At 39.7% G+C, this 27,330-nt stretch overlaps 2 protein-coding genes across 2 annotated transcripts in view; both read left to right on the top strand.

Annotated features, from left to right (window-relative positions):
• On the top strand, positions 2-8,049 carry TFB2M (transcription factor B2, mitochondrial; the record flags this gene model as incomplete). Its single annotated transcript, XM_021390439.1, has 8 exons — positions 2-125; positions 981-1,069; positions 1,940-2,093; positions 2,495-2,643; positions 4,167-4,256; positions 5,064-5,126; positions 5,579-5,730; positions 7,044-8,049. Coding segments are annotated over 8 exons (1,008 nt in total), but the record flags the coding sequence as incomplete, so codon positions are not given.
• SMYD3 (SET and MYND domain containing 3) overlaps positions 13,195-27,330 on the top strand; it is a 373,059-nt gene continuing 358,923 nt past the window's right edge. The window contains exon 1 of the mRNA XM_021390817.1: positions 13,195-14,615. Within this exon, the coding sequence (XP_021246492.1) occupies positions 14,335-14,615 (281 nt within the window). The 5' untranslated portion in view covers positions 13,195-14,334. The remainder of the gene's footprint in view (positions 14,616-27,330) is intronic.

Below are 27,330 nucleotides of genomic sequence, written 5' to 3' on the forward strand. Positions count from 1 at the left end.
GCTGGTCCTGCGGGCCGGCGGCCCCTCCGGCCGCTTCATCGCCTGCCCGCGGCTGGCGCGCACCGTGCAGCGCTGCCTGCAGGCCGGCTCCGGCCCGCTGCCCGTCGTGCTGGAGTGCGCGCCCGGTAAGATGCGCGCAGCTCCCGTCCGAGCCGCGCCGGGGTTCGGCGTGCCCCGGTGACCTTGCGGAGTCAGTGCGGGCCGCGGGAGGAGAGCGGGGCCCTGCCGCTCCCTGCCTGCTCCCCGTGTGTGCTCCTCTGGTGCCGTGCCGGGGCGGGCAGCGGGGGGAGCCGGGCCTGCTCGTGGGGTGTGAAAATGGGGTTTCGGTTGCGCAGAGCTTCAGGGAAAGCGTGTTTGCATTGAGGCTCGAGTCACTGACGTTAAAGAACAGTTTGCTATGGAGTAGGGGTTGAAATCCTTCTCTGGGTGATGCGTTGAGTCTTGTAGGCTAACACTGCCTCTGCCAAGAAGGCATAGCCACAGGCTGCAGGCCCTTCCTAGGGCTCACCCTCTGCAGTTACCTAATGGTTTTACACTTGCAAATCTGGTCAGCCCTTTCCTCCCCTTATGGGAGGGATATGACATGCTCCACTGAGAGTTTTGTGGTGTCCCTGTTCATTGCGGAGGAGTTGGACTAGATGGCCTTCAGAGGTCCCTTCCAACGCTAAGGATCCTATGATTGTCTTTTACCCATATGGATAACGTGGGTGAGGTTTCAAAGTGCGTTTCAGTTGGCAAAAGAGAAAACAGGGGAAAAACTTGAGATAGATCTTATGTTCCTTCAGTGTAATGCACTGAGTAATCTGAGGAAGGCTGTGTGTAAATATGTTTTCTAACTGTTTTGAAGCACGCTTAGGTAACGTGAGCTGTTGCCTTATTGAAGGTGACACGCCCCAGGGGCTGTGTTGAGAAAATCACAAAAGGCAAATCACTTGGAAAAATAATGTTTTTGGTTTTTTTTTTTTTTGGGGTCCTTTCAGGTCCTGGAGTCTTGACCCGGACTCTGCTCAATGCGGGTGTCAGAGTGGTAGCTCTAGAAAGTCACCCAGCTTTTCTTTCAAAATTACAGGTCCGTATCTGATATGGTATTCCATTTCTAAGACTTAAGAGGAAAGTAAGACATGAACTTAAAAATGCGTAGGAACTTGGATCCAAAAGATATTAGCTAGTAATAGTTACTTGTAACATCCGATGTAATACTTAGTATTTTTAAGTATTGTTTGGTTTTACATTGCACGTTCAGTAATGGTCTATTTTATAACTATTTCATTTGATGTCTTGTGTCTGTACATATGCGTTCAAGTTCATCATCTCCCTGTGAATAGTTCCGTACTCAAATTAGAGGCTAACGCTCATCAAAAGCATTGCAGCAGTGTGTGCGTAGGCAGACAACAAATCTATATAGTGTTGGCTATTTTCATTATGTCACAGTATTATTTAATCTGTTGTTCTGTTGTTAGTTGGCAATACGGAACCCTGACAAGCGTTGCCTCTTCTGTTCACCGTGCCATTGCATGGTTTCATATGTTCTCAGGCACAGAGCCTTAGAAGCTGCACTGCATGGATTGTGTTACTGTGGAGATTAGGATGTTACTACTCTCACCTGTTTTAAAATGCGCCTTATAGTGGCATTTTATACGCAATTCTCTGCATATATGAAGATTTCTGTTGTAAATCACCAAATGTAATGGTTTGTGTAGATTAATACAGCGTATTACTCGTCTGGGGAGGGTTTAAAAGCTCCAGTTCAGCAGCACAAAAATGCCTTGCGTAATAAAGGAAGCTATTCTGTCAGTTATAAGAAGCAACTCTGCAATCTGACTTTCTGACTGGATAGTTATTTTCTGTAGCACTTGAGTAATTATTTGTCTGGGCTGAGTGTTTTGTAAGGCAGCTTACTGCATTCACATTTCTTCATCTGAAATTTAATTTGGTTTAGTCCCTAGAGAATAGCCTGGATGGACAATTAAAGGTAATCTACGGTGATTTCTTCAGACTGGATCCTTTGGTTACTGGAGCAGTGAAGCCACCTGCTGTGTGTTCTGACAAACTTTTTGAAGCCATGGGTATAGCAGCAGTTCCTTGGAGAGCAGGTACGTGTATATGATAACACATTACAAATACATTTGAAGGGTGCATAGGCATTTTGGCGAGATCTTTGGGACTTGCTTGAGATAGCTGTTCTTTTTTAACATATTTGTTGGATTCATGGATGTTGTTTGCTCGTTTCCTAATTTTCAGTTTTATTTAGTTAGGTTCTTAATAACTTCAAGAAATGGCAAAACAAAGTCTCAACTATTTGTCATATAAAGATTTAGTCTAATGCAGACAGGGCTTAGTTTTGAATAAAGCTTGAATTTTATTCGTTCTTGAATAAAATGAGCGGACGGATCTTTTTTCCTTAATTGCGTTATAACCTACATGTTAGTATTAATGAGATTGTCCAGTACGTATTGTAAAATTTTAAAGAGACTTTTACACACTATTGAAACAGATGTACCTGTGAAAGTTTTTGGAATCTTTCCACAAAGAAAGGAGAGGAACACACTTTGGAGGCTACTTTTTATCCTGTATGAATGCAGTTCCATATACAGATATGGAAGAGTAGAACTCAACATCTTTATAAGTGAAAAAGAGTACAAGGTATGTGCAAGAGATTTTAAAGGTAGTAGAGAAAAAGTGATGCTTCAGAGAGCACCAAGACCTTGCATAGTCAACCTTTTTGTTAGGGAATTTCTTTTTTTTTTTTCTGCCAGAATTTTTAAATCTTGTCTGTTTCCTACTTGTTCTCTTTATGAATTAATAACACTGACAAAAAAAACCAAAACTCTGTTGTCACTTAACAACAAATCCTTCAGACGTGAAGGCTGGCCCTTTGTGAAGGATATGCAGCAGCAGATGGGTTGCTTCCCACTGTAACTTCTGAGGTGCTGCAATTCTGCGGTGCTTTTGCGACATGATTGTTTCCAAGTTGCAGGTAATAATCAGTGAAGAGGGAATTCAAAATGCCTCTTGAAGAGGATTTGGAATTAGTAAACAGCAAGCTCAGTTTGAGCCAACTTTGCATGCAGTACTGAAAAAAATGGAGGCAAAATGCAATCGATTTACGCAACTTTAATAAAAAGTTGTGTGCACTAAGATGGAGAATAGCTTTCTGGGTTATGTGTTCATCATTTGTGCTGTCCCAGTCTTTCAGAACTGTACTTCTAGTTCAAGGCTACTTTTTTTTTTATGAAACAGGTTCATAAAGCACTAAACTTTCATTACTTGAGGTAAGGAAAGACTTTCAGGTGTGCCTACACAAGCTGTATTCTAACACCCTACTGGAAAAATAAAATGAAGCCTTGAGTATATTTATTTGCAAAATGGCAGGTTGGATACCACTGAAATACCAGCGTGTTATCCTTCTAGTGGCCAGACTTACGAGCAGAGAATGAAGAATCTTCTTAAATGAGTTTTGGGAACCCAAGTAAAAGCAACGAGAACCTTCTTTTAGTGGGCTCCTTTGGTTCTCTTCTATTTTTTTTGTGGGTTTTTGTTGATTATATGTCAGAGCTCTCTAAATATTTTACGAGAAGTTAAATCTCTCTGTTATGACTTCTTTCTTTGATCTATTTGGACATAACCATGAGGGTTTTCTTTTTGATTTTGTGGGGTTTTTTTTTGTTAGTTTTTAACACTAAGCGTTGTCAAATCTGCGATATTGTAATGTCAGGAGGATGACTGCAAGCTGCTTAATGGTCAGCTTGGCTTACTGTGTATCTTATTGGGAATATTCTCCTGCCAATGTGAAAGAACTCAACCTGTAACCTCTGCCTACATTGCAGTTTTAAAACAAAATACCATCCCTGTTTCTCCTCTGTGTGAAACTTGTCTGTGCCTTGCAAGGAGCCAGAAAGTACAAGCTGGAACTTCCTACACAGTTCAGTTATCCAAATAATTACTACGAAGAAATACTTAGACTGCCAGAATGTTTTCTAATTGTGCTTTCTAGTAAAACATACTAAAATAGAACCAATTTGAGGCCTAATGTAACTTCACTTTGGAATTTGAGATTTAACTGTGAAGTTCTTGTCACTTGTTAAAATTCTAAGGGTTTTTCTTAGATGAAGAAGCAATCTTGTTTTTTTTTAAATAAAAATATTCTTGCTTTGTTGTTTTGTTAGGTGTTAACAGCGAAGCCTGGGGAATTGAGAATTTACCAAGCACTTTCTGTGCTTTGGCAAGCGGGATGTGACATTCAGCTACTGCACATGGTAATTTTTTTGTACCGACTGAGCACGGTTTAATGCTATAATTGTGTATACAGAAAGGAATTTATACTCTTTTTGCTATGGTAAACTAACTGGAAGGGAATTTGGCTTTTAGATTAGTTTGCTAGAAGAGTCTTTTCAGTCTTGCTAGGTGTTGCGTGAGACTCGGTCTGCTCTTCCAGTCTCACAGTCTGCTTTTCATGTCCTCTGTATTTTGACTTCACGCATGCTTCTGCCTTCCTGAATAGTTTTCAGTAGAAACAACATTTTCCGTTTCTATGCTTCTCATGCAATGAAGGCCTGCTGCTCCTGTTAGTCAAGAAGTAGCATACTTCATCAAGTGTGTTAAGGTTTAGTTTAAAGAAGTGTTTCTAAATTGTTCCCCCGACACACCTGAGCACATGGATATCAACTTTGACTTGCTTGACTTTTTTAAGATTTATTTTTGTTTGTGCCCTGTTTTTCTAGGAACCTCTTTCCTAGTTGAAATGTTATGCTAGTGTAAAAGCAAAAGTGTAGCTATCTGTTGCCCTTCAAATAGCTTATACCATGAGGGATAATGAGCGCTTTTCTAAATATGATAGGGTTGAAGAAAACCATAATGCTTGGGGAGCTTAAGGAACCATTGCATGGGCATGCACTGGTCTTACGCTGTCTTCCTTGAACGTGCTTATAGCTGCTTCTGGAGTGAAGTTGTTGAATAAAGTTGAAAATGGAGTAAATTTCTAATTTGATAGGATTGATGGTAAATGTTTTTCTAAATTGTCACAGAGCACTTTAATTCTGTAATGCACTTGTTCCCTCTCATAGGAGCCTTGGTCATCGTTTTTAACTAATTTGAAAAACAGGAGACTGGCAGTTCCAAAGAGCGCGGTAAGAGCATGGTATTGCCTTTTCTTCTTCTAGACATGCAGCTAAACCACTTTGATATAGGTTAAAAATAATTTTATAACAGTGTATATATCTCTTTTGATTGCAAATAGTGTATTATTTTAAGAAGTGTGCTAGTTAAAACTCACAGGTGGCAATGTAGATGGGTCAGAAGTATTGTCTGTTTCCACTAAGAAAGTTAAATCTTAAGAAATAAAAATAAAAATTTACTCATAGTGTATCTGTTTGATTTCCCATTTCCTTTCCTGTACAGCTATTTTAGTTACAGAACAAAATTTTATAGCCTTGGCATCTGAGGGAATTACCTCGTAATGACTTCTGAAACTCTTTCAGAAGCGTTGTTACAGGTACTGCTGAAACACTTCATCTAAGAGAAAGACAGACGCTGTTTAAAAATGAGTTATTTTCAGTGACTTGTTTCATTTCTCTTGCAGATGCTGCCAAATGACCATTTATGTTTGGTACGACTGACTCCCCAGCAAAACCTATTTACAGGAGGCTTGAAGCCTGCTAATTCAGCTACTTTTATTTTCATGGTTAAGCAGTGTCTTACTAAACCCAGGTCTAAACTTATTGATAGATTAAAGTAAGTATGGAAGAAGTACAGTTTTTATACTCTTTGTATATTTTTTATTTGTAGCTGAAATAGAACTACTTTATTGTCTACACATGGAGTAGAAAATTTCATCTTTCCAGCCCAAAATACACTATTTTGGGTACTATTCCTGGTCTTTGTTCACAATTCTGAGGCTTGGCAGGAAGGTAGACAGGTATATAGAGTGTAGATTTGCATTAAGTGTCTGTACTTCAAATGTCAGTGAGCTCATGTATCTGCAAGAAACTTTCATTCAGTTTAGACATAATAAAGTCACTGAGATTTTGCAAGTATAAAAATGAAAAAGCTGAAGAAGAGGTTTAGATTAGCATCGCTTTGATGTTTCTTATAATGAAATTAGCTGAAGGTTATTGAAGGTTGAGTAGGGATGTCCTCAAATGGCTTTCTGTCATCGAATTCAAAATTCAGTTTTTAGAGTTATTTACCAATTGTGCAGCTCTCATTATTCCCTTTGATACGACATTGGAGCTATTGGCTTTGCTTTGTGGTCACTAGATTTCTGTTCCCATAAGTGAGACATGTTTGCACTCTCTGAAGTTTTGACTTCATTTTTTGATGAGAATAATTAACGTATGTCTCACTTGTTGCTAGGGGTTTATGGGTGTAAGTTTCTAGATAGGAGTTGCGGGGGCTAAACAAAAAAGCTAATAAATTCCAGTAACTCATTTAGCACAGACAAGTGCAAAAAGCCTTAATGGATTTCCTTCTTAAGGCTCAATGAGGTACCTGCTCTCTGCTCTGTCTTTCAGCCAGGAAATGGAGCTAACCTTGAAGGCTTTTAATCTGCTTCTTCTCTAGATACCTTTTATTGTCTGGGAAATAATTAATGTATATGCACATTTTATAAAAGGTCTAGTTTTCATAGAAATGATGTGGAAACAGTTTATAGATCTATTGAAAATACCTGGGAGGTGTAAGCCACGCTAAATCGTGCTATACCAAATCACTTTCTTGAAGATGACCTTGGCTTTCATTTCCCAGGCATTGAAGAGTAACCCCCTTTTTTTTCTGTATTGCCTGTTGCTGATTTAGGCAGCTTAGATAGAGGTGGGTTATGTGGTTTGATATTCTCTGTCTGCTGGGTGCTTTATTTGTTATCTGCATGTGGTCGTAGTAGGAGTTCCTTTCTGCTTGCGGTATGGATTGAAAATAACTTGTGTTATGGGAAGAAATCATTAACTTCTAGAAGCACTGGAAGGATGAAATTGATCTTCAGATACCGCTTCTTGCTCTTTTTCACAGGAAGGAGTGCTCTTTTTTGATCTTTTGTTTGTTTGTTTCAGTTCATGGAGCTTGGACAACACTGACAAATTATTGAAAGCTCTAGAAATTCCAAAATATGTTGAAACAGGGAATGTATACCCAGAAGACTACAAGCGTCTTTTTTGTGCTTTGCAAAACTCTGCTATGTTCACTGAAAGCTGGTTCCACGATGAGGTCTTGGAAAGTATAAGGAACATAAACTTATGAATCTAAAGCTGCTGTCTTTTGGAAGATCATCTTTGCTTCTGGAAGATTACTGTGATAAGAAATGATTTGAATAAAATCGAGGTATTATTAGCTAGATGACTTCCTGTCCAAACAGGAAAATAAACGTAGCAAGTAAAAAGAGCCCTACTATACGTGATGAAACTGTGAGACTTTACAGTTAACTGGGTCACAGTCCTATCCAGAATGGACAAACCTGGCATCTTCTCCAGGAGCGTATTAGCGACCCTCTGCTTTTGGATGTGCCACTTAAACTGAACTTGTTACCATGCTACTGTGTATTTACAGCACTTGAAAAAAATAACAGGCCAAATAGTGATGTGTGCGGTTTGTATTTTAGTGCTTGTTATTGGAATCCTCTTTTGACGATTCCCAAAATACACGGGTCTGTATAAGCACTGACTCTGTTTTATCATCTGCTCTGAAAACCTTGCAGTCTAAAGCAATGTAATATTAATAAATTGTGAGTGGTGGGTTAATGAAGGCAAGGTAATGACAGCATGATAAAACATCAACAGAGTGTGGAGTAAAATTGTTATATTTATGGTTGGGTAAAAAAAATTGCAGTTTTTTCTTTTGAAAACTTGAAATGACTAAACACTGGGCAGTCTGTTCTAGTTTACCATTTGCAAACACCTGCATAAAGATGGGCTTTATCTTGTTTTCGGTCTGAAATCCAAGTCACTAATTAATTCAGTGTTGTATAAACAGTTGGGAAAAATAATTTTCTTTACTGTAAGCTTTGCAATATAAATTTGTTTAATATGTATTACATGTATATAAAACCTTACTTTAAGACGATGTGCTATTGAAATTGTCTTTTTAGCCGTGCTCTCCTTACTGCAACTTGTTTCTTATTCCCTTGATTGCCTTGACACATAACCATTCTGTTGTTTTCTGATGGTGTTGGCAGGCTGTACTGGCTCTCTTTTCTCCACTGTCTCCTCTGGGAGACTGAGTGAATAAAATGCTTTTTCAGTATGCTATCTACAGGATTTGGAAAACAGCAACAACCGAAGCAATGCAAACAGAGAATTGTATTTCTTAAGCATAGATGGAGGCACATGCAGCTCCTGCTGCAGAAGGAAAACTGATTTCAAGCAGCTTCAGTTCATTCTGCTAGCTAGGCTGCCAGTCGCTGCTGCACTATTAGAATTTCAGCTATGTGTTTAAGCTGCTGCCTTGTGTCGTGTTCCTATGATGAAACGAATGGGAAGGCTGAGGCTTAGTTTCCATTGTGTTTCAGAGCAGTATTGCTGTTATGCTGTAGATCTTGAAGATCTATGGCTTTTTTTCTGGTTAGATATCGTAGTATGTTGTTCAGATAACTTGTATTATGAATTGACTGTGAGAGGCATACTTGCATTAACAGAAGCAATTCTACCTCTTATCGGTGTCAGTAGATGGTAACTGTCTTATCTACTGGTTAACAAGAATGCAGTGTCTCCTGGCCTGATTTTTATTTTGTTTTCCTTAAATACAATGTATTTCCTTAAATACATTGTATTGTATTATTAATGTTTACTGCAGCAACATACCAGGGAAAATAGTCAACACATAAACTATAAGACAACTGCTATCTATATAAATTTATTTAATGTTTTGAACGTTAACTGAAAAAGGAAAATTGTTCACTGATTTTTTTTTTTTTTTTTAGTGCTGTAGACCAATAGCCTTTACTGAGCCAATGCAGAGACTCCCCAGATAACAGTAGGAGTCTGTAAGTGTATGGAGTGCTGTGTAACTGGGAACTGTTTTACCTTGATCACAAATGAGAGATAAAGAGAACAATGGCTGTCATTACAAAAGTGGCTCAAAGAGGTAGAAAAAGTGAAGAATGTTGGTGAATGTGACAGAATTCAGGGAAGTCAATGGATTTGGTTTACTGATGCTATGCGCTCAGCACTTTCTAGTGTTGGAGGTTTATAGTTTCTGTAGAAAAACACTGAATGCAAAGTTCCACTGAAATTTTTAATTGTGCACAAAAGCTTCTCATGCATTTTGTTACAATTTTTTTAACTAAGCCTGTACTACTTGTCTTCCTTTCCTTAGATAATATCTTCTATTATTTTCATGTTCAATAACAAAGCAAGATTTTTTCAGTGATTTGGTCACAAATCCCCTTGACTGTTCAGCAGTTTCTAGGCAATATTTTCACTATTAGTTTTTTTGAGATTTCTGATATAATATCTTAAAAGTTCAAACTACTTCTTGGTATTGAGAGGTTAAATAATGTATTTGAGCTTTTCAGTGTACACAATAGTCTTGGATTTATTGTCTTCTATATTCCTCAGTGTGAAGATAAAATTTCATTCCTAGTGTCTGTAAAGACAGTAGTGAATGGTTTTCTCACTTAGCTTCTAGTGAACTTCTAGAGGGATTATGCAGTTAGGACTTCTAAATTTAATACATGATGAGGGCTCTTCAAGCATTTTTCAGACAGCCCTGACTGTATCCTTTGCTTTGTGGGTATTTTTCATCTTTGGCTCAATAAACACTTGTACTCTTAGAATGTAGGTGGGCTAAGAATACAGAAACTGATTAATGGAAATGGTGCAGGGTAGAGAGGTATTCAAATATGAGTTGAACTCAGAATCTGTAATGAACGTTACTGTTTAGATTTTGAACGGGAGTGCTAGCTTTGTTAACAGGGCTTACAAGAACTACTTTCCTATCATGATGGCATGGAGAAGTTTCCCATTTCTGAAAGCGCTTTACTTTGTGAGTTCACGTGCCAGATACAGTGAGTAATAAATAGTATTTTTAAATTTGCACCAACAATGGAAAATGTTGCACAATTCTGTTTTTGTATAGTTTTGTGTTACGACACTTAATTTATATGAATACAAAACAATAGATTTAAAAGTTACATTCGTTAACTGCGAGCTTTTGGGGAAGATTTATTTCTTCCTACATTTTGCCATCTTTGAATTTGTGATCTTTCTTGTGATGGTTACAATGTACATGCAATACTTAGTTCAAAGTCCACAGTACAGTATGTTTCTTTCAGTTATTTCCAGGATGTGTTGTGTGAATTTTCCTGATTATTTTTTATTGTTGACCGATTTAGTTCTTGAACTTCTAAAACACAAGACATATCTGTCAAGTGTAACAATTTAAGTATTGCTTCCACTCTTCAAATGCTGGTTATTAGAGGAGTTGACATAAGGCTTGGCATGCCACAGTAAGGCATCGATGTATCAGTTTTTATATCGATTCTAACTTCAAGGGTATTAAGTCCTTCCTAACATCCCCTATTTGTGCTGTCCACCCACCTGCCTGTAAAGAAAATCTCAGGATTGTAACTGCTTAAAGTTTTACTACTTAACTATATTAAAATCTCAGCAAACACAAAAGCAGACAGAAAGAAGCTTGGTTCTAGTGACGCCTAGTTAATGAGAAATGTTGGCATCCGCACTAAGGAGATCAGTCAAGCTGGATTTGATAGTAGCTGCTTTTGATCAAGAGGACAGGTTTCTGACCTTGTACTGCTTAACACAGAAGGTGATGTGATAAGGAGTTGTTAAGGTGGAATGTGTATATACTGCCTACTAGGCTTGTTCAGCACTGGAGATCTTAATTACAGCTTAGCCTTGCAGGTGATAATGACAACGCTGATAGAAACCATCAACATAAAATTCCAGAAATAGATTGCTGATGTAACTTAAGGAGTGTACATGCGATAGGAAGAACCTGAAGTTTCCTGAGAAGTGTGCCGAATTAATTATTCTGGCACGCTAAACACGACCTATGGGGCTGCAGACTGAAAACTCCATTTGAAATTTTGCAAGCCTTTAATTAACAAAGCTGTTCCTTTCTTCTATAAAAAAATTGAGGGAATAACAAGTGACTTTTCCAACACGGACAGCAAGTCAGTAGGAGGTGTTTATTCACTCATGTATCCTGGTTCAATAGCTATTGTGTCTTTCCTTGTGTTTGCTGTTTTACAGGTCACTGCTAAAAATAGACACTCGCTGTCCTCAGGTGATAGATCACAAGGCACAGCAACCATAGGAAACCCAGGTGAAATTAGGAGTAGCTAAGATACAGCAAATAGAACAGCCAATTACTCGTAAAGTAATGAAGACTTCAACACTCGATTTCAATGATAAAACACATTTAACCCTCAGCATTATCTGCTTACTTAAAACTTCTATGCAGAGTTTGATATGATTCATAAACTTCAATGTGTTGTAAGTTATCTTTCCAGGATGGCTGCTCTTAATAACAATCCTGCAGAAAGACACTCTGAAGATAACAGAAGCCATCAGCCATCTTTTTTTATTACTACTATTTAAAAAAAAAAAAAAAAAAAGGAAACAAAAGCTTGCAACACTGTATGTAGGGTTTTTGGAAGACTTTGCTAATAAAATTCCATGATTTCTGCCAGAAATTGTCTGCAGGTTACAACAATTTTAAGAACCATTTCACTCATTCCTCTTTGTAAAAATGGGAGATTACAATTTTTTTGTGTAATTATGCCATGAAATATTTTTCATATAAAGTACATTTACAACTTTTGTCTTTTTGCTAAGAAATGATGTGGACACGAGCTTGTTCTTTCATCAGAAGGAAGTGAATGTGTTTGAGGCAGGGAAGATTCAAATATAAGTAGAAAAATTATTGTGAAGCTCATAGTAGAGAATCAACAGGTAAAATCTGCCTGTGAGTAGAATTTATTATGAATTTGTGCTTAAGGTGCTTTTGCAATGAGGTTTTTTTTTAATTTTACACTTCAGAATAAATTTTTAACCAGCTTGACAACATTAAACATAGAGAGACATCTTCAAGAGATTCTTGTGTTCATAAAAGACCTGTCTGTGCTTCCAAGCTTTCAACTAATCTGATATTTACTGCATACCTTTAGTGATAACAGGTTTTGTACTGTTATAACTTAATATTTTTTATTTTGAGCCATATTTGGCTCAAAGAAAATCCAGTTTTGCCTTCTGGTTGGAATGGGAATTGTATACTAATGATTAAATAACAGAATTTATTTAGCTGTTTATATTGCTTCATTACTGCAGTTCTTGTAAATTCATGTTGTCAAATATGCTGTCTTGAGAGAGAATAGCTAACTTCTATTACAAAGTCTCATCTACAGGTGCTAAGTATGACTAATTCAGAAGCATCAGCCACAATTAAGTGGTATGTCCCACAAAAGTGCCTCCAGTACGTGCCTTACAGCTGCAACTGTGCAGAATGCGTCATGCATTTCATACAGCTGTTGGGAAGTCTGACCTGTCTAGCTCAGTGGATGACTTGGTCTTATTAAATAAAAAAAAAGCCATAATAATAACAGGGATTATTTCAATTAAATATAGTCAAGTGCTAAATTACCATTTATAGCCACAATATCATTATGCTTTTTAGAAAATTCAGACTGACGTTTCCAAAAGCATCCAAGTTGAACATTCAGTTCTTCATCACTGCTCTAAGAGCACTGAGTGGCCCTGCATAGGTAACCTATGTGTAAACTGTAGATGCAGACATCCAGAATCAGCTTTTCAGCCTATTCCTACAGATGCTGACATTCATGCTATGTTTCAGAACTTCTTATACTACAAAATGTCAATTACTACTCTCCTATTGTCTTATCAATTGAAATGCAGATCAAAGAAGTTTGTTGGCTGCTGTGGCTTATTTTACTGTATGGCTTATGCCAAACTAATGGGAGTCCTCTTCTTCAGTTACTCATACTTGGGTTTCTGCTAGAGTAGCTGTGTTGTGTTATGGGATGTTTGAGTGAGAAAACTTGAATTGGAAAACAGGGAAATAAATAATAAAAAATACATCTTGTATATTCAAATTAGCTCTTTTCTGAGTGCAATTCCTCTGTTTGTATGACTCAAACTTTGTTTTTCCTTTATGTTGGTTGACCATCTCTTAAGTTTATCCACCCAAGAGGTAGACATTAACTTCTTTAATTACTGGTTTTGTTTGTTATGGGTTTGGGTAATACTTGTTTAGAAACTATAAAACAGCATACGCAAGGAAACACAGAACTCGAAACAGAGGAAGGAGTAACGCATACAAGCCAAATGCAGAGGTGGTAGCTTAATCTTTTAATAATAGTTGAGAACTATTCTGAAATATATATATTTTTACAAGTTTGCTTGGGAAACTAAAGGTAAGCATAGTAATTCACATTCAGTAACTCACAGCCTGATTGCTGTCGGTTCTTTTGGTTATGAATTACATCACTGCAGCATTTAAGTGAATTCGTTTAAATAGATCATTTTTCTGTGAGAATCCTGTGGTTTAATCTACTTTAGTTCCTCAAAGTAGCAGTATTTTGGGTATGTGTATCACCTGTGAATACCCTGTTGTAGCTTGAATTAAAACATTTGCAGAGTCAAATAACTGTTACTGAGAACGAAAGTTATATGTTTTAGAACTGAGAAGCAGAACTGTTAGGCCTATTTCTCAGAGTACTTTGGCAAGACGACACTCCTTTCCAAAACAGAAACACTCACTCCCTCTATAGGCACAATAAAGAAGAGCAGGCTAAGCCTATCTGTAGAGTTCAGCGCATTTAGCCCGCCTAATGGAAGTAATCTCTTAGATGAATGAAAGCTGCAGAGACCCAGACAGAAAGTACTCGTCATCTCATGGGCTTTGAGCATCCCCATTTCAGTACATTTAAGTGCACTTAATTAACCATGCAAGTGTTTTGCATCTCCTCTGCCATCTACTTGGTGGCTGTAACTAACGCTGAAATGAGGGTGAGGAGGGGTGGATCCAGGCTTCCCCTCTTTCCACTCACTCAGATGCACTGCTTGCGCCTGAGCTCCCTGGGTTAGCCACGCCTTCTCACCTGCTGCTCAACCATTAAAAAAACAAAAAACCTACAAAAAAAAAAAAAAAAACCCACAAAAAAAATCAAACCAACCAAACAACTGACGTACTCCCTATTTGTAATTAGCCACGCCTGCTGCAATTAAGGAAGATATTTATAACCACTCTGTTTTGCATCACAAAGTGGTGCGTGACTAGAAACATGTTATTAATCGCTCTGAAGAGAAAGTGCTGCCCACTGCTCGCGAGGGCTCCTCAGTACCGTGTGCTGCCAACGTCAGAGGACTGATGAGGAAGCAGCCTGCGCGCGCCCTGCCCTCAGTTAAGATGGCGGCGGCAGCGCCGGGTCACGTGGTGGGGGCAGGACCCCATCCCCCCTCCTCTCGGTGGCGGCGTGGCGGCGGGATGGAGCCGGCTGCGCTGGAGCGATTCCTCAGCCCGGGCAAGGGCAGCGGCCTCCGCTCCCGTCGGCGGGTGCGGCCCGGAGAGCTGCTCTACAGAGCCGAGCCCTTCGCTTACGTGGTGACCAAGGAGCAGCTGGGCGGCGTGTGCGAGCAGTGCCTCCGGAGGTAGGAACGGGCACGGGAATGCGGCAGCGCCATCGCGTGCTGTCCCGCCTTCACGGGGGCGGGCGAGCGGGGCGGGGCTGGGCGGGGCGGAGGAGTCGCGTGCGTGCAGGCTGTGTGAGTCGGTGCCGCCTGCGCTGCCGGGTGCAGGGCTGCGTGAAGGCGCGTGGTCGGAGGCTCCTGTCGGGTCTATCCGTGCTCCTCCCGCCGGTCCTTACCTGGGGAAGCGGACAGACCCGCAGAGGCTTTTTGCTTTCTTGCAAAGAACGAGCGTTTGTTTCCCGCCCTCAAGCAGTCCGCCGCCACGCCGGGTTGCGGTAGTGCTGGCTGTAGGGGAAAACCGGTGACGCGGCTGTACGTTGGTGCTTGAGGTATGCCGGTAGGTAATAAAAACGCCACGAGTGGGCACTGCCACTTTAAAAAAAAAAAAAAAGAAGGAATTTAGCATCGATAGCCTTTTCCTTTTAACGAGCGTTTGGTGCTCGTCATCCTTGTACGTTCCCAGAACCTCGTTTCCCGCCCCTACAGCACGTTTCAGCCGCAGTTTAAAGCAACGACGATGTGAGGCTCCTTCTCCCAGAGAATCACGTGCTCACGTGCTCCCGGTCACACTTGCATCTGACCTCAGTGCATAAAAACCACAAAAATGCTGCTAATCTTTCTGTGACGCCCAACGCGTGCCTTCAGGGCCGTGTGGAGGAGTGGTCGTTCTGCTGGCTGAGGCATGGTGGGAGCTCATGCGATTGCAGGTTTGTCTTTTAAAAAAAAACAACACACGTCTGTACATATGTTTATGGAAGAGTAGTATCAGTTTAACTTATGAGGTTAACTAAAAGTTAAGAATGTTTAAAAAACAATTTCTTGCCATTTTTGCATCCACTCAAAATGCGTAGAGGCTGGGAAGAGTCTGTGGATCATAACCGTGCAAGCTGACTTTCTTCCTATTTGACCAGTCAAAGGCAAGGGCTTCTTACTCTGTTACTGTCCTATATATCCACACATAGGTCTTTTTAATTTTTTTTTTAAACATATGGAATTTAGAGAAATGATGACACCTGCTGAAGTACAAAGTAGAATTGAATTATTTCATGGTTCTGGTTTGCGTTTAGTAAGCAGTGAGATCTCACGAAAGCTAGGTATGAGAAAAGCAATTAGCTGCTCCTTTCTTGCAAGTAACTCTCCTTGGGTACAACTTCTACTTTTTATTCTGATCTTTAGGTGGCAGTACAGGAACACAATTAAAAAAAAAGGTGGTTTTTTTTTTTTGTTTGTTTTGTTTTTTTTTTCCTTGAAAATGACTTAGCATTTATCAACCTTATTTTATATAGATTAATGTTTGGCCTTTATACTATGACGCATAATTCCATACTGACTTCTGTCTCTGTTGTGGTTTAACCTGGTAGGTGGCTGAGCACCACTCAGTCATTTGCTCATTCCCTCCCCTTCCCAGTGGAATCGGGGAGAGAATAACAAAAAAAAAACAAACAAACCAACAAAGTAGTACTCGTGGGTTGAGATAAAACTATTTACTAAGGTAGAGAAAAGGAAAAGGATAATAGTTATGACTATATATATATATGTATATAAATATATATTACAAGTGATGCACAAATAATTGCTCACTACCCTTAGACCGATGCCCAGCTAGCCCCCTGAGCAGTAGAAGAGAGTGAGGTGAACCCCCGTTCCTTCAAAATTCCTTCCAGATGATGTCATATGGTATGGAATATCCCTTTGGCCAGTTTAAGTCACCTGTCCTAATTCTGTTCCCTTCCAGCTCCTTGGGCCTTTCACTGAGAATGGCTATGGCTCTATACAGCTCTGCTTGGCAGCAACTATCAACATTGGTGTGTTATCAACATAGTTTTTCTCCTAGAACCAAAGCATAGCATCATACCAAACACTAAGAAGAAAACAGTACTGTCCTGGTTTATATTAATAAGCATTGCACCTTTTGGCTGTGTGACGTGCTGGAGATTGATACTGATGTGCACAATGTCTAATTTTTGTGGTGCATGTGGGGAGGCAGCATGGTCTGCCCTGGACATGGGGTCACAGACTTGTGTTACTTCTCTGATATGCTTTGTGGCCTTGTCTTGCTCCTTACAGCATGGGGCTGAGGTGCTGAGCAGGGCACGTCCATCAAGGGTGAGTCCTAGGAGAACACACAGGACAGTGTTGCATAGTCATACCTTTTTGTCAAAGAATATCTGTGGGATTATGGGGTGGTGCTTTGCTGCAGATAGGCCATTTTGTGCCATTTTAGAAGTCTGGAAAGATTTGTTTAGCCAACATCTTTTTCCAACAAGTTGCTGAGGAAAGCAACAGAAAAGATTCATTCTCTCCTGTTAATCAAAGCTTTTCTGTATGGCTTCTTCCATGTCTCTCGAAAGTGGATTCTATGACATTATTGCTCAGTACAGATTTGTAGCAGTGGTGGAGTTATGTAAAGAAAGCTCATTTTCATCTAAAAAAATGGGGGATTTCACTGTGATTTCTGTTCTGCTGAGTGTTGATAAAGATGTTGAGTGAAGCTACTTGCCAGTGATCCCTGGAAACTTCCATCGCTTCTCCTTCTTCTGGAAAGGGTCTGTTAAGACTTTCCCCTTTGTGTCCTTTACCTGGTTACCAGTATCTAAAAGGACCTTTCCCCCCCCAGTCCCTGGAATGTAGCTATTTCTTAGCATTTAGTGGGGTTGTTGGTGGTAGGTGGATGGTTGGACTAGGTGATCTTGTAGGTCTTTTCCAACCTCGCTAATTCTATGATTCTATGATTTGCACAGTTATGTACTCATCTGTGCACTGATGTCCTCATGAAACTCGAGCAAGCTAGGAGAGCAAGCTGTCCTTTCTTGGGAGCTGTGCTTGTTTTTCCCTTGCAGGCTTTATTAATCCGATTAATAATCTAATTCTTTATTATAGTCTATTGTCTTACTGAAATTAGAAGCCAGGCTTACATTTACTATAGTCAACTGGGTGTGATGATGGAAATTTTTAATTTCCTTAGAAAACTGAAGCATTGGAATGCTTTACATGTATATTGAGAGTTCTGCTGTTTACGTCCCATGAGATTATAGGTTTTATCAGAAAACACTGATGTTCTCAAACATCTACCCAAATTTTTAAGTTAAATGGCAAAGACTAATTTGGCCTGTTTTTCTTCCACTGGTTGCTATTATTTTTAATATTTCCTTTTGTTTGATCTTCTGGTTTATTAGAATTGTGCTTTATATAGCTGATCAGACTAGAGGTTCTGTTAAAGTCTGGATATTGCCTATTACTTCTCGATTTAACAAAATAACGGTAAGTCAGTACTGGCTTTAATGTAGGAAAACTTAACATTGCCAAGTTTGCTTGCATGTGCTGATTTATCATCCCTCAGTTTAATATATTTGGTTTGGTGCTAGTTTGCTCAGCTTGTGAAATCTTCACGTGGATTTTGAAGATTTTCCTTGTCTGAGAAGTGAACGCAGAAGTGGCATCTCAGTGCTTGGTGAAATTTTCTTCCTCTGTGTATTTAATTAATCCGTGTTGATTGACTTCTCCCCAGCATATGTGGTAGCGATTGTTGGATGCTTGGTCTGACCTTCAGATTTTGGATTAAATCTATACCCAGTCTGTTAAAGAATAGGGATCAAAATGAAGATGGAAAGCCAATTATGCCTTTTTTTTTTTTTTGTTAGCTTTTTACAAAATGTTTCTTTGATGTGTGGTATTATTGCAGCAATCCAGTGCAAGAGAACCGATGACACTTGGGTAGAAATAAACTAACTTGCTAGAAACTATGTCTCGGAGAAAATGGCACAATAGGTAACAGTAGCCTAGTCCCAAAGCACCATTTACACTTTAGTGGAAGGCAACGCTTCTTATTTGAGCTTTTGAAAATAGGTAAAGTACAACATTTTTTTGGTCTACGTATAATAATACCAACGTATTTCTTTTTTGGCTGTGGTCAGAGGCCATTCAGACTACTAAAAAAAAAAGTGTTTTTGTATGACAGCAGCTTTTGTAAAGGTATCTACCAAGAGAAAAACCCGCAGTTCAGCGCTGTGAGCGAACTGGCCATGGCAGCAGATAACGCTGCAGTCTTGGATACATCACCAAGAGTTTGGTAAATAGCTGTGCCCGCACTTGGGAGGTTTTTCCATGGAGGTCTGGCTGTTTGCTAACAAACCGAAGGCCTTTCCTGGAGTACCAAAGGGAGCATCTCCTGTAGCACTGCACCCTGACTGCTCCTGCTGCTGCTTCCAACTGCGCTGGGCAGCGAGGAGGCGTGAACCAAGGGACACGTTTTTTCTATGCAGATGACAGTTAGAAGTTCAGCACACGTGAGACTGATGCATGAAGCCATAGCACCTGAGCTGCCTGCTGATTTCTCTCTGAAAACTACTTTCGTCACTGTTTAATGTAGAGATAGCTTCAAGACTCTGCTAGCTTCTTAAAAACATACTCTCGCCTCGCCTTGCCTTGTGATTTTGCTTGCCTCCCTCAGCAACCTTTGGGGTGGCCAGGGAGTTTCCCATGCTCCTGTTAAACGTGTCCTGTGGGCTGCCTTTTTCTTGTCTTACAGTGTTTGGTTTGGTTTTCCACCTCTTTGAGATGTGGTTTGGGAATGTCATTCATGTTCTGTTTGCTGTAAGCCTTCCTTTCCTTTTGGCAGAGTTTCAGTTCTCGCTGCCTACATCCCTCCCTTCACCCCCAGTCCCAAGGCTGCCATGTCTGCCTTCTGCTGCCAGCCTGGCTTGGATCCTGTTCATAATATAAGAGTAGAAATAGGAATCGGAGAGGCGTTATTAAAAATAACTTTAACTAGATCAAGCATTTATTGCTGTGTCCGTCAGTTATGGGAAATTAAAATTCAAGCTTAGATGCACTTTGAAAGTCCATAAAGATGTTGATGTTGTGATTCTGTGAGTATAGTTTTCATGCTTATACAGATCTGTACTTTCAGAGCTGTATGGAAGTTGTCGTCCTGTCGAGCTATGACTGACAATTTAAATTGTAGTCTTGTAAATTCTTCTGAATTTAGGTTTCACCATGTGTCTACTATGGACACCTGATATTATATTTAATTTCTGCATAGTTCAGCCCATAATATTAGTTTCTTAAATAATATCCTCCACAGGTACGTTTTCTGCCTGTAGTAAATGAGAGCCACCAAAATGAGTTTGTGAATCAAATTATCTTTAGTATTAATTTTCTTATGTTAAACTGTAAAAGTGCAAGTACAAAATTAAAACTAGCGCTATAAGGGAATACATAAGTGATTAAAATATGGATAACTTCTGGCGAATGTAATATATAGTAACAAAATTAGTTTCAGATATCTCCTGAGGAGGAGATTTTTTTTTTCTTCATTTTGCAAAAATTGCTGGAAGTTTTACACTGCATTAGAGAACTTATTTAAATTCTTTAAGAACTCTTAATGATATCTTGCCCGTAGCCATTGGAATTTATTAATAGCTGATGGTTGCATCCATTGTGACTGTATTCCAAAGCCACTGTATGCTGGTGGCTGTGAAGTGAATGGCATGACGCTGTTCTCCCTTGAAGTATTTACAGTCATGTTCATAACCAATTGCTGCAGTTGTTTTGGGTTATTAAAAGTTATATAGGTGAGGCTTGCAGAATTTTGACATGACTGCACCTCAGCTGTTCGGGGTTTGAAGTAGAGTATGGTTGTGGGACTGCATGGCAGTTTCCCCAATGTACTGGCTAGAAAAGGCTTATCCTTCATGCCACATCATTGCACTGGAACAGGCTGCCCAAAGAGGTTGTGGATGCCCCATCCTTGGAGGCATCCAAGGCCAGGCTGGACGTGGCTCTGGGCAGCCTGGTCTCATGGTTGGCGACCCTGCACTCAGCAAGGAGGGTTGGAACTCGGTGATCTTTGAGGTCCTTTTCAACCCAGGCCATTCTATGATTCTGTAATCCTTTTGCTTCTCATTTGTCAGTTTTGCTGTTGTCTGATCTACAGAACGCTAGTACAGAGAACTAAACTGGCACAAGCCATAGCTTACCAAACACGTATAAACACATTTCTGTGTCCTTGAATCAGAGTATTGCATGTGGGGGAGAGGAGCTGAAGAGACTGCAGAAGGGAAGGGGGAAAGTCAGGGAGTCAGGGCTGCTCCTTCTGGTGATGGCATACCTTTAGTCTGCTGCAGCTAGAAATGAAAATGAAACCTTAAAAGGGGCAGCAAAGGGAATTCCTGAGTTCTTATGGTTGCCTGCAAGAGAAGGCAGGCTTTGAGGAGTGCAGGACCGGCTGGGTTTTTAGCGTGGGGAGGATTCTTTTGCTTTCTAGTCTAGGTCAGCCCTGGCTAACCCAGAGATTTATTCCTTCATTTATTCTATTGTGTTTTTGCTGCACTTTGCTACTCCAGAACTATTTCTTACCATTAGCTTCAGTTTAGTAGATGAAACACTGCAGACATTTTGAGTTGTTTCTTATTACAGAAGAAATTATTATTTTTGATTAATGTATTGGCTCTATAGGAGTTCCTTTTCTGAGATAATTTTATTTTTGCCATTGGTTTTACCGATTTCAGAGCCCGTGCTTAATTCCTGCGATTGTAATTCTGAGTGTGTCTCTGTGCTGAACAGGAGCTTCTGCTTAGAGATCAAGATGAAATTTTGACTCATGCCCAAGAGCGTCCTGTTGACTGTAGGGCTGGTGCCAAATGGCACAGTTGTTGAACACCGGTGCATAATTCCTATGCTAACTGAAGCAATAATCCCCTGACCAGAAAATACTGAGCTTTTCTGTTTATTACCTTAACTACTGCCTGCCATCAGCACAGGGTTCATTCTGTTACTAGCTTGGTTGCTCAAGCTTAAATGAAATTAAAGACTGATTTTTTTTTTTTACAAGTAGATTATCTCCTTTGACATTTGTGCATTAGAGCACCTGATCATGCCATCAGCAGGTAGGAGACAAAACTTCTGGCTTTGCTGGGGGAGGCTTGCCTGGGTGCTCATGTGGGGCTGTGCTCTGCCTGAGTCACTTGGTGCCAGTATGCAGAGGAAGGAGCGGCAAGTGTGTCAAGAAGGACCTCTTAGGTGAGGGTGATATGCAGAAGAGAACAAAAGAGTCATTGGGAAGGAAGAGATACAAGAACAGGCTTAATAAATGTGTTTGTACTAATTCAGATGTTCAAATGAGTGATGTCCGGCCTGCTTAGCTGCTGGGAGTGTGTGCTAAGTGATCTGAAGAGGTGATTTCTGTGGTGGGGGCATTCTTGCTGGTGGGAGAAATGCCAGCAGAATAATGGAAGTGAAATTCAGGTGAGATTTTTGGTGAAGCATTGCCCTGAAGGAGCAAAGATTTGTCTTGGTTAAAGCTGGGTTTGAAATAAACTAGGTATGCTTGTACTATAAAGGCCAGAAACCTGTTTTTATTTCTTCGTCAAGAAAAGTTTGAAAGCAGCGCACCTTAACATGCATCTTCAAACTGTAGTGCATCCTTTTTACAAAACAAACAAAAAGCAACAGCAATATATTTGCCAATCCCAGTGTTTTCCAAATATCACAGCAGAGCAAAACTTTACCCTTGGAAGCCCGCTTCTAGAAATGAACATCAAAAGGCTGTGGACTACCAGGTTTTAGACAAATCTTGAGAGAGATAAATGTTACCCTCCCCATTTTATTGCAGCTTTCTCTTCCTCACATTATCCTCAGTGTTCTTGGGGACCTAAAATATTGCTCTTGTATTGGGAATAAATTCAGGTGCTACTTTGCATGTCATTGTGCTAGGAACCTTTACTGACTATCTCATGGGATGAGAGAGGTTTGTGTCCGACTACTGCACTGCGGTGTAGTTTTCCATGGAAAGAATTGAGAACTTTTTGAATCAAATTCTGGTCCAGGTATTGAAAGAACTGGATGAATATTACCAAAACTTTGTACTTTGCGTAGCTTGCTTTGACTTCTGTGATGCATTGACTGTAAGTCTTCCAGCTGCTGGAAGTATCTTAGTCCAGAGTTCTGCAGGAGCAAAACCAGACTAGAGATTGAAAAGAAAAATTGAAATGGCACAGAAGACCACTTTGTCTTCAGTGATTTAAGTTCCTAAGTGACTGTGTTTTAACAAATGAAACTGACTACTTTGTTATTGCACTTGTATTATTAAAACTGTCTAATTAATTGCTAATTGTTGATTTACAACAGATGGAATAGGTATGGAAACTTTTTAAAAACATACTCTGAAGCTCAACACATGTTGACAGATTTTGCTGAAGATTTCGCTTTGGAGGAAAAAAAAAGTAGTCTATGTAAGAAATATGTGACATCAGCTGAGCAAGGAAGTGTATTTCACCTTAAATGAAATCTATTATAGAATTCTGTGGGGTTTTTTTCTTTCTTCTTTTTTTTTTTTTTGGTGAAGACTGTAGTTTTGTTTTTTTTCCTTCAAAATAAGTACAGAACAGTATCTCTTACTCTATAATGTCAGTTGCTGTGGCTGAGACAACAGATGGGTTGTGCTGATTGTCACCAAAAAGGGACACATCAGGCATAGTACTAGCAAGACAGTCATAAAGGCTCTTAGCATCTCCATTACTGGAAGAAGTTAATCTTGCCATGTGTAATAGAGACCTAGCATTTGGTTAGACATGCAGTCAGTGTGTATACTGCTCATCTGTGGGTTTTGCTGCCCTTTGATAGCCTTTGCTGCTTTGGCAGTCATTTTCATGGAATTACCCTGTTTGATGTGGTTGGTACCTCAGTGCAGGTTCCAATAAGCCAAAACTACTTTAATTAGATTTTAGATGAAATGTTAGAAGGAATGTGAGGGGCTGAGCATTGTAGGTAACATAATTAGAATCCTCTGAAGACACTGTGGAAATTTGTGTAGGGTTGTTTTACTGGACTTACCTTCCTCCTGAAAGATGTGACTGAAAATTCCTGTTGTACATATATAAAATATAACACAGGCTTGGTGAGTGCCGCCTTACAGGATTCTGGACTAACAAATTCATTTCAAAAATAAATAAATGCACTGAAGATGGTGTGTGTGTCAGTGCTGAAATACATACTCAACTAACAATTCATTGCTTAGGAAATTACTGGGATTATCAAAACTAGTTTTATTTTCTGATGTTTATTTTATCTTCCATTTCAGGAAAGGCTTACCCTTCTTGTTCTTGCTTACTGCCCTTGTGGAAATTCCCGTTGCAATGTTAAATGCTCCTGTGCTTGGTTTTATATTTTTACCTGAAGAGGCCATTGTAAGATTTCCCACTTGTAAGGGTCGATGTTATTTTCCTCCCTTTCTGCCTTCAGACAAAGCCTTTATGGACAGTATTTGAACAGAGCTTGGAGGAAGCGATAAGTGGTAGTGCTCATCATCTTCTTAATTTATCTTGCTTTTGTGTAAAGCTGAAGATATTTTCACCTGATAGGTGTGTTTTAATGGATGCAGGAGGAACGCAACAGATGAGGGGTGACCTTGCATTCAGAAATATGACTGGAGTGTTAGTCTTCGTTTTGTCCCAGGCTTCATCTGTGAATTTGAATAAGGTGTTTCTTGGCTTACCAATTTGAGAAAGATGTTTGAAGTTTATTGCATTCACCTGTATACTCAGAGGCTGCTGGTGGTACATACAAGAAGCAGAAAAAATTGTAAATGTGCAAACATATATCACCATACTGTCAGTATGTAACCTGTAGCCCACTTGAGCATCTTAAACAGTGATTATAGGCAACAGAAGGCAAATCTGCTGTAAATTTCCTGATACCAATAGGAAAAAGTCCAAACACCAACAGGCTTATTCATACATTTAGAATTAATGGAGCTTTTTAAAATTGCTGAAATGTGTCCTACTTCTGCCAGAGCTGAAAGCTTTGCTGTGTGAAATGTTATGGCTTGTGCAGTTTGCCAGATCAGAACGTTATTGTGCTAGATCGTATGAAGGTTCCATCCAGTTTCAAAAGCTGTGAAACTTACTTGTCCTTAAGCCAAGAAAAAACTGCATGTGTGGAATGGAAAGAGGCTTAACTGATACTACAGAAAAATAGAGAAGGGGCAGTAGGATCTAAATAAGAAGGGACTGAAGGAAATGTCGGTGTGAAAAATTGTTTACCTGGGATGGCCTCAGTGGGCACAACCTGGGAGCTGCTGAAAGGATCTTCAACGCTTCAGGGAAAAACTGATCAAAAGGGAAGAACTTGGAAGCTTTTAAACGTTCTGGTCTGCCACTGATGATACAAAGCACTTATCAAATCAGACATTAGTGGCTGGAAGCTAATGTAACAACATATGCGTGGTGTGAAGGGTTATGAAACACGCTATCTGATTTTTTTCCTGCATGTGTAAAACTTCAGCTGAGGGCTTTTGAAAGGTGTCCTGTACAGGCTGTATTTCCCATGGGGAGTCATGAGGTTGGCAAGATTGTTGCAGGGGTTGCAGCCCCTGTTTGACTTATGGGAAAGTTTTAAAAAAAACACCAAAAAACAAAAGGGAAGTAGAAAATACAGCTCTGGAAAGAGATTCCTACTTCCTGCTTGAATTTCCTGAAGCTGAGAAGCTTCTTGAGGAAAGGATAAAGGCATATAAAATGAACATGGTTTCCTACTGGAAATGATCTCCAAGAGCTTGCGTGCAACCTGACGTAGAGGGAGCTGGATGTTGGGTGGGAAGCAGGAAGCTGTGCTGCTGTGTTGGCCCAGGAGAGCTGTGGGTTGGGAGCGTGAGAGCTGGATGTGTAGCTAGGGACACGGAGATGGGGCTCATTGTGGGGCAGCATCAAGTTATGCTGCTTATTGGTGTAAGAGTGTGTGGGTCTAGTGGTCAATAGTAATGGATGTCAATGTTAGCAATGATGCTGAATATCCGCCTTCAAATAGGCTGATTTTTCAGCCTATTCTTTCTGACTCTCAAGAGGAGCTGAATTATTAAAGGACATATTCTGCCTTGGAACAGGTAGCTCACGGCAGTGTCAGTGTTTTGTGTACACAAAATACAGTGCTATTTGGCTTTCTTTTTTGAGGGAGCAGTTGTAAGAGTCTGGTCACTTTTTTCCCCAGCTTTCCTTCATCTATTTTTCTGCTTTGGAACAGATGAAATAATTTACAGAACTCCCAAGCGCTTCAGAAATAATTGTGGAGCCAAATCCATTGTCCTTAGAGATTGCTGTGGGAGTTGTGACTTGGGGAGTATGTCTGTTCAGAACAACTGTACTGTGGAATTATTAATTTTTAATTTCCTTATCTTCTTTTTAACCTCCCCCCATGGAGCCTTACAAGCTCTAACTGGCTGTACACACAGTAGTTTATGACCCTTGTAGTGAGGGCTGCTTGTGAAGCATGCTGCTGGTGCTCATTCTCGTATGTTCATCTCAGTTTTAATTAAAAAATTAATTTGTACTGAAGAGTAATATCTGTTATTTATTAATTGAAAGATTATACTTGCATTTCTACTTGATGGCACGTGAGGATTTGGCATCCATTTTTAAAGCTGCATTTGTTGGGACATCTCAATATCAAGCTGCTGTACAGCTGGAAGGTAGCAGCATCGTTAAGCATTCATTTTATTTTCCAGCTACAAAGTCACCTGCACTGTGTGTTTACCTCTCTCTCTTTTGCTATAAATTCTTTGAGGTATGAAATAGTTTGCCAGTTGTTTGTTACACACAGAAGCTAATGAATGCTTACCTGTTTATCGCAGATTATAACGTAGCTACAAAATGGAATGTACGTGTAAGCTCACTGTGTAGAATTTTTGCCATTAAGAAAATATTCAAATGGTTGTTGCAGGTTCAGCAGTCTCTCCAGCAGAAGATTCCTTCCCTGCCATCCTGCCCCGTTCTGGAAGCAGATGGAATTAGAAATTTCTTACAGTTGATAATGGTTTCCAGTTTTCTCCCAAACATTCAGTAGCTTTCAGCTGAGCAGATATTTTGACTTTATCTTGTGATGAGTTCTGTATTCATTGTTCTGGCTGGTGGAAATAAATGACCTCTGGTTTCTCCCAGACTTGTTCCTATGAAGTCAAGTTCGTCCTTCACATGTACGCGTTGTGTTTACAGCTGCTGTAAACAGGTGCGAGTCCCCAATTGGGAAGAATAAAATCTCTCTGCATTTACTCCTGCAATTATCTGCTCTCAGAGCTGCTAATGAAGACAGAGCAAGGCTCTCTTATGTCTCCTAGAATTAGTAATTATTAGAATTACTGATTTCCATTTTCAAAGCATTTTTTGTTCACTTCTGTTCCATTTTTCTGCATGTGTGCTTCTTATGCAATAAAAAGCTGCATTATTTTTAATCAGAAGAACAGCATGTTCTTGTTAACTTACTTTGTAGCTGAAATAAAGAGAAAATTGTTTTAATACCCTCTAAATAATTTGGTTCTTATTTTTGGGAAGTTGTTTCCAAACAGCTTAAATTAAAAAAGAAAACAACGAAAACATACAATTCTTTCTTCTTGATTTTTATTTTACAGTCACTGATGGTATAATTAACAAATAAATGTGGTGTACATTTGTATATGATGGCTACATCATATACAATATGATGTATGTATCATATGTATATGATGTATGTACACCTGTGCTACAATATAATATGGTGGTAGTAGGCTCTTTAATCAGTTTGTAACTTAATGATGTTTACCGTGAAACTTTGTGGTAATGGCTTCATTGTGAGGCTTCCGGGGAAGCCTTCCTATAAGGAAGTCTACCGAGGTTGTCCTGTCCCATGTGCAGAATCCCAGAATCCCACA

Source organism: Numida meleagris, chromosome 3, assembly GCF_002078875.1.
Source record: "Numida meleagris isolate 19003 breed g44 Domestic line chromosome 3, NumMel1.0, whole genome shotgun sequence".
Classification (NCBI taxonomy): Eukaryota; Metazoa; Chordata; class Aves; order Galliformes; family Numididae; genus Numida; species Numida meleagris.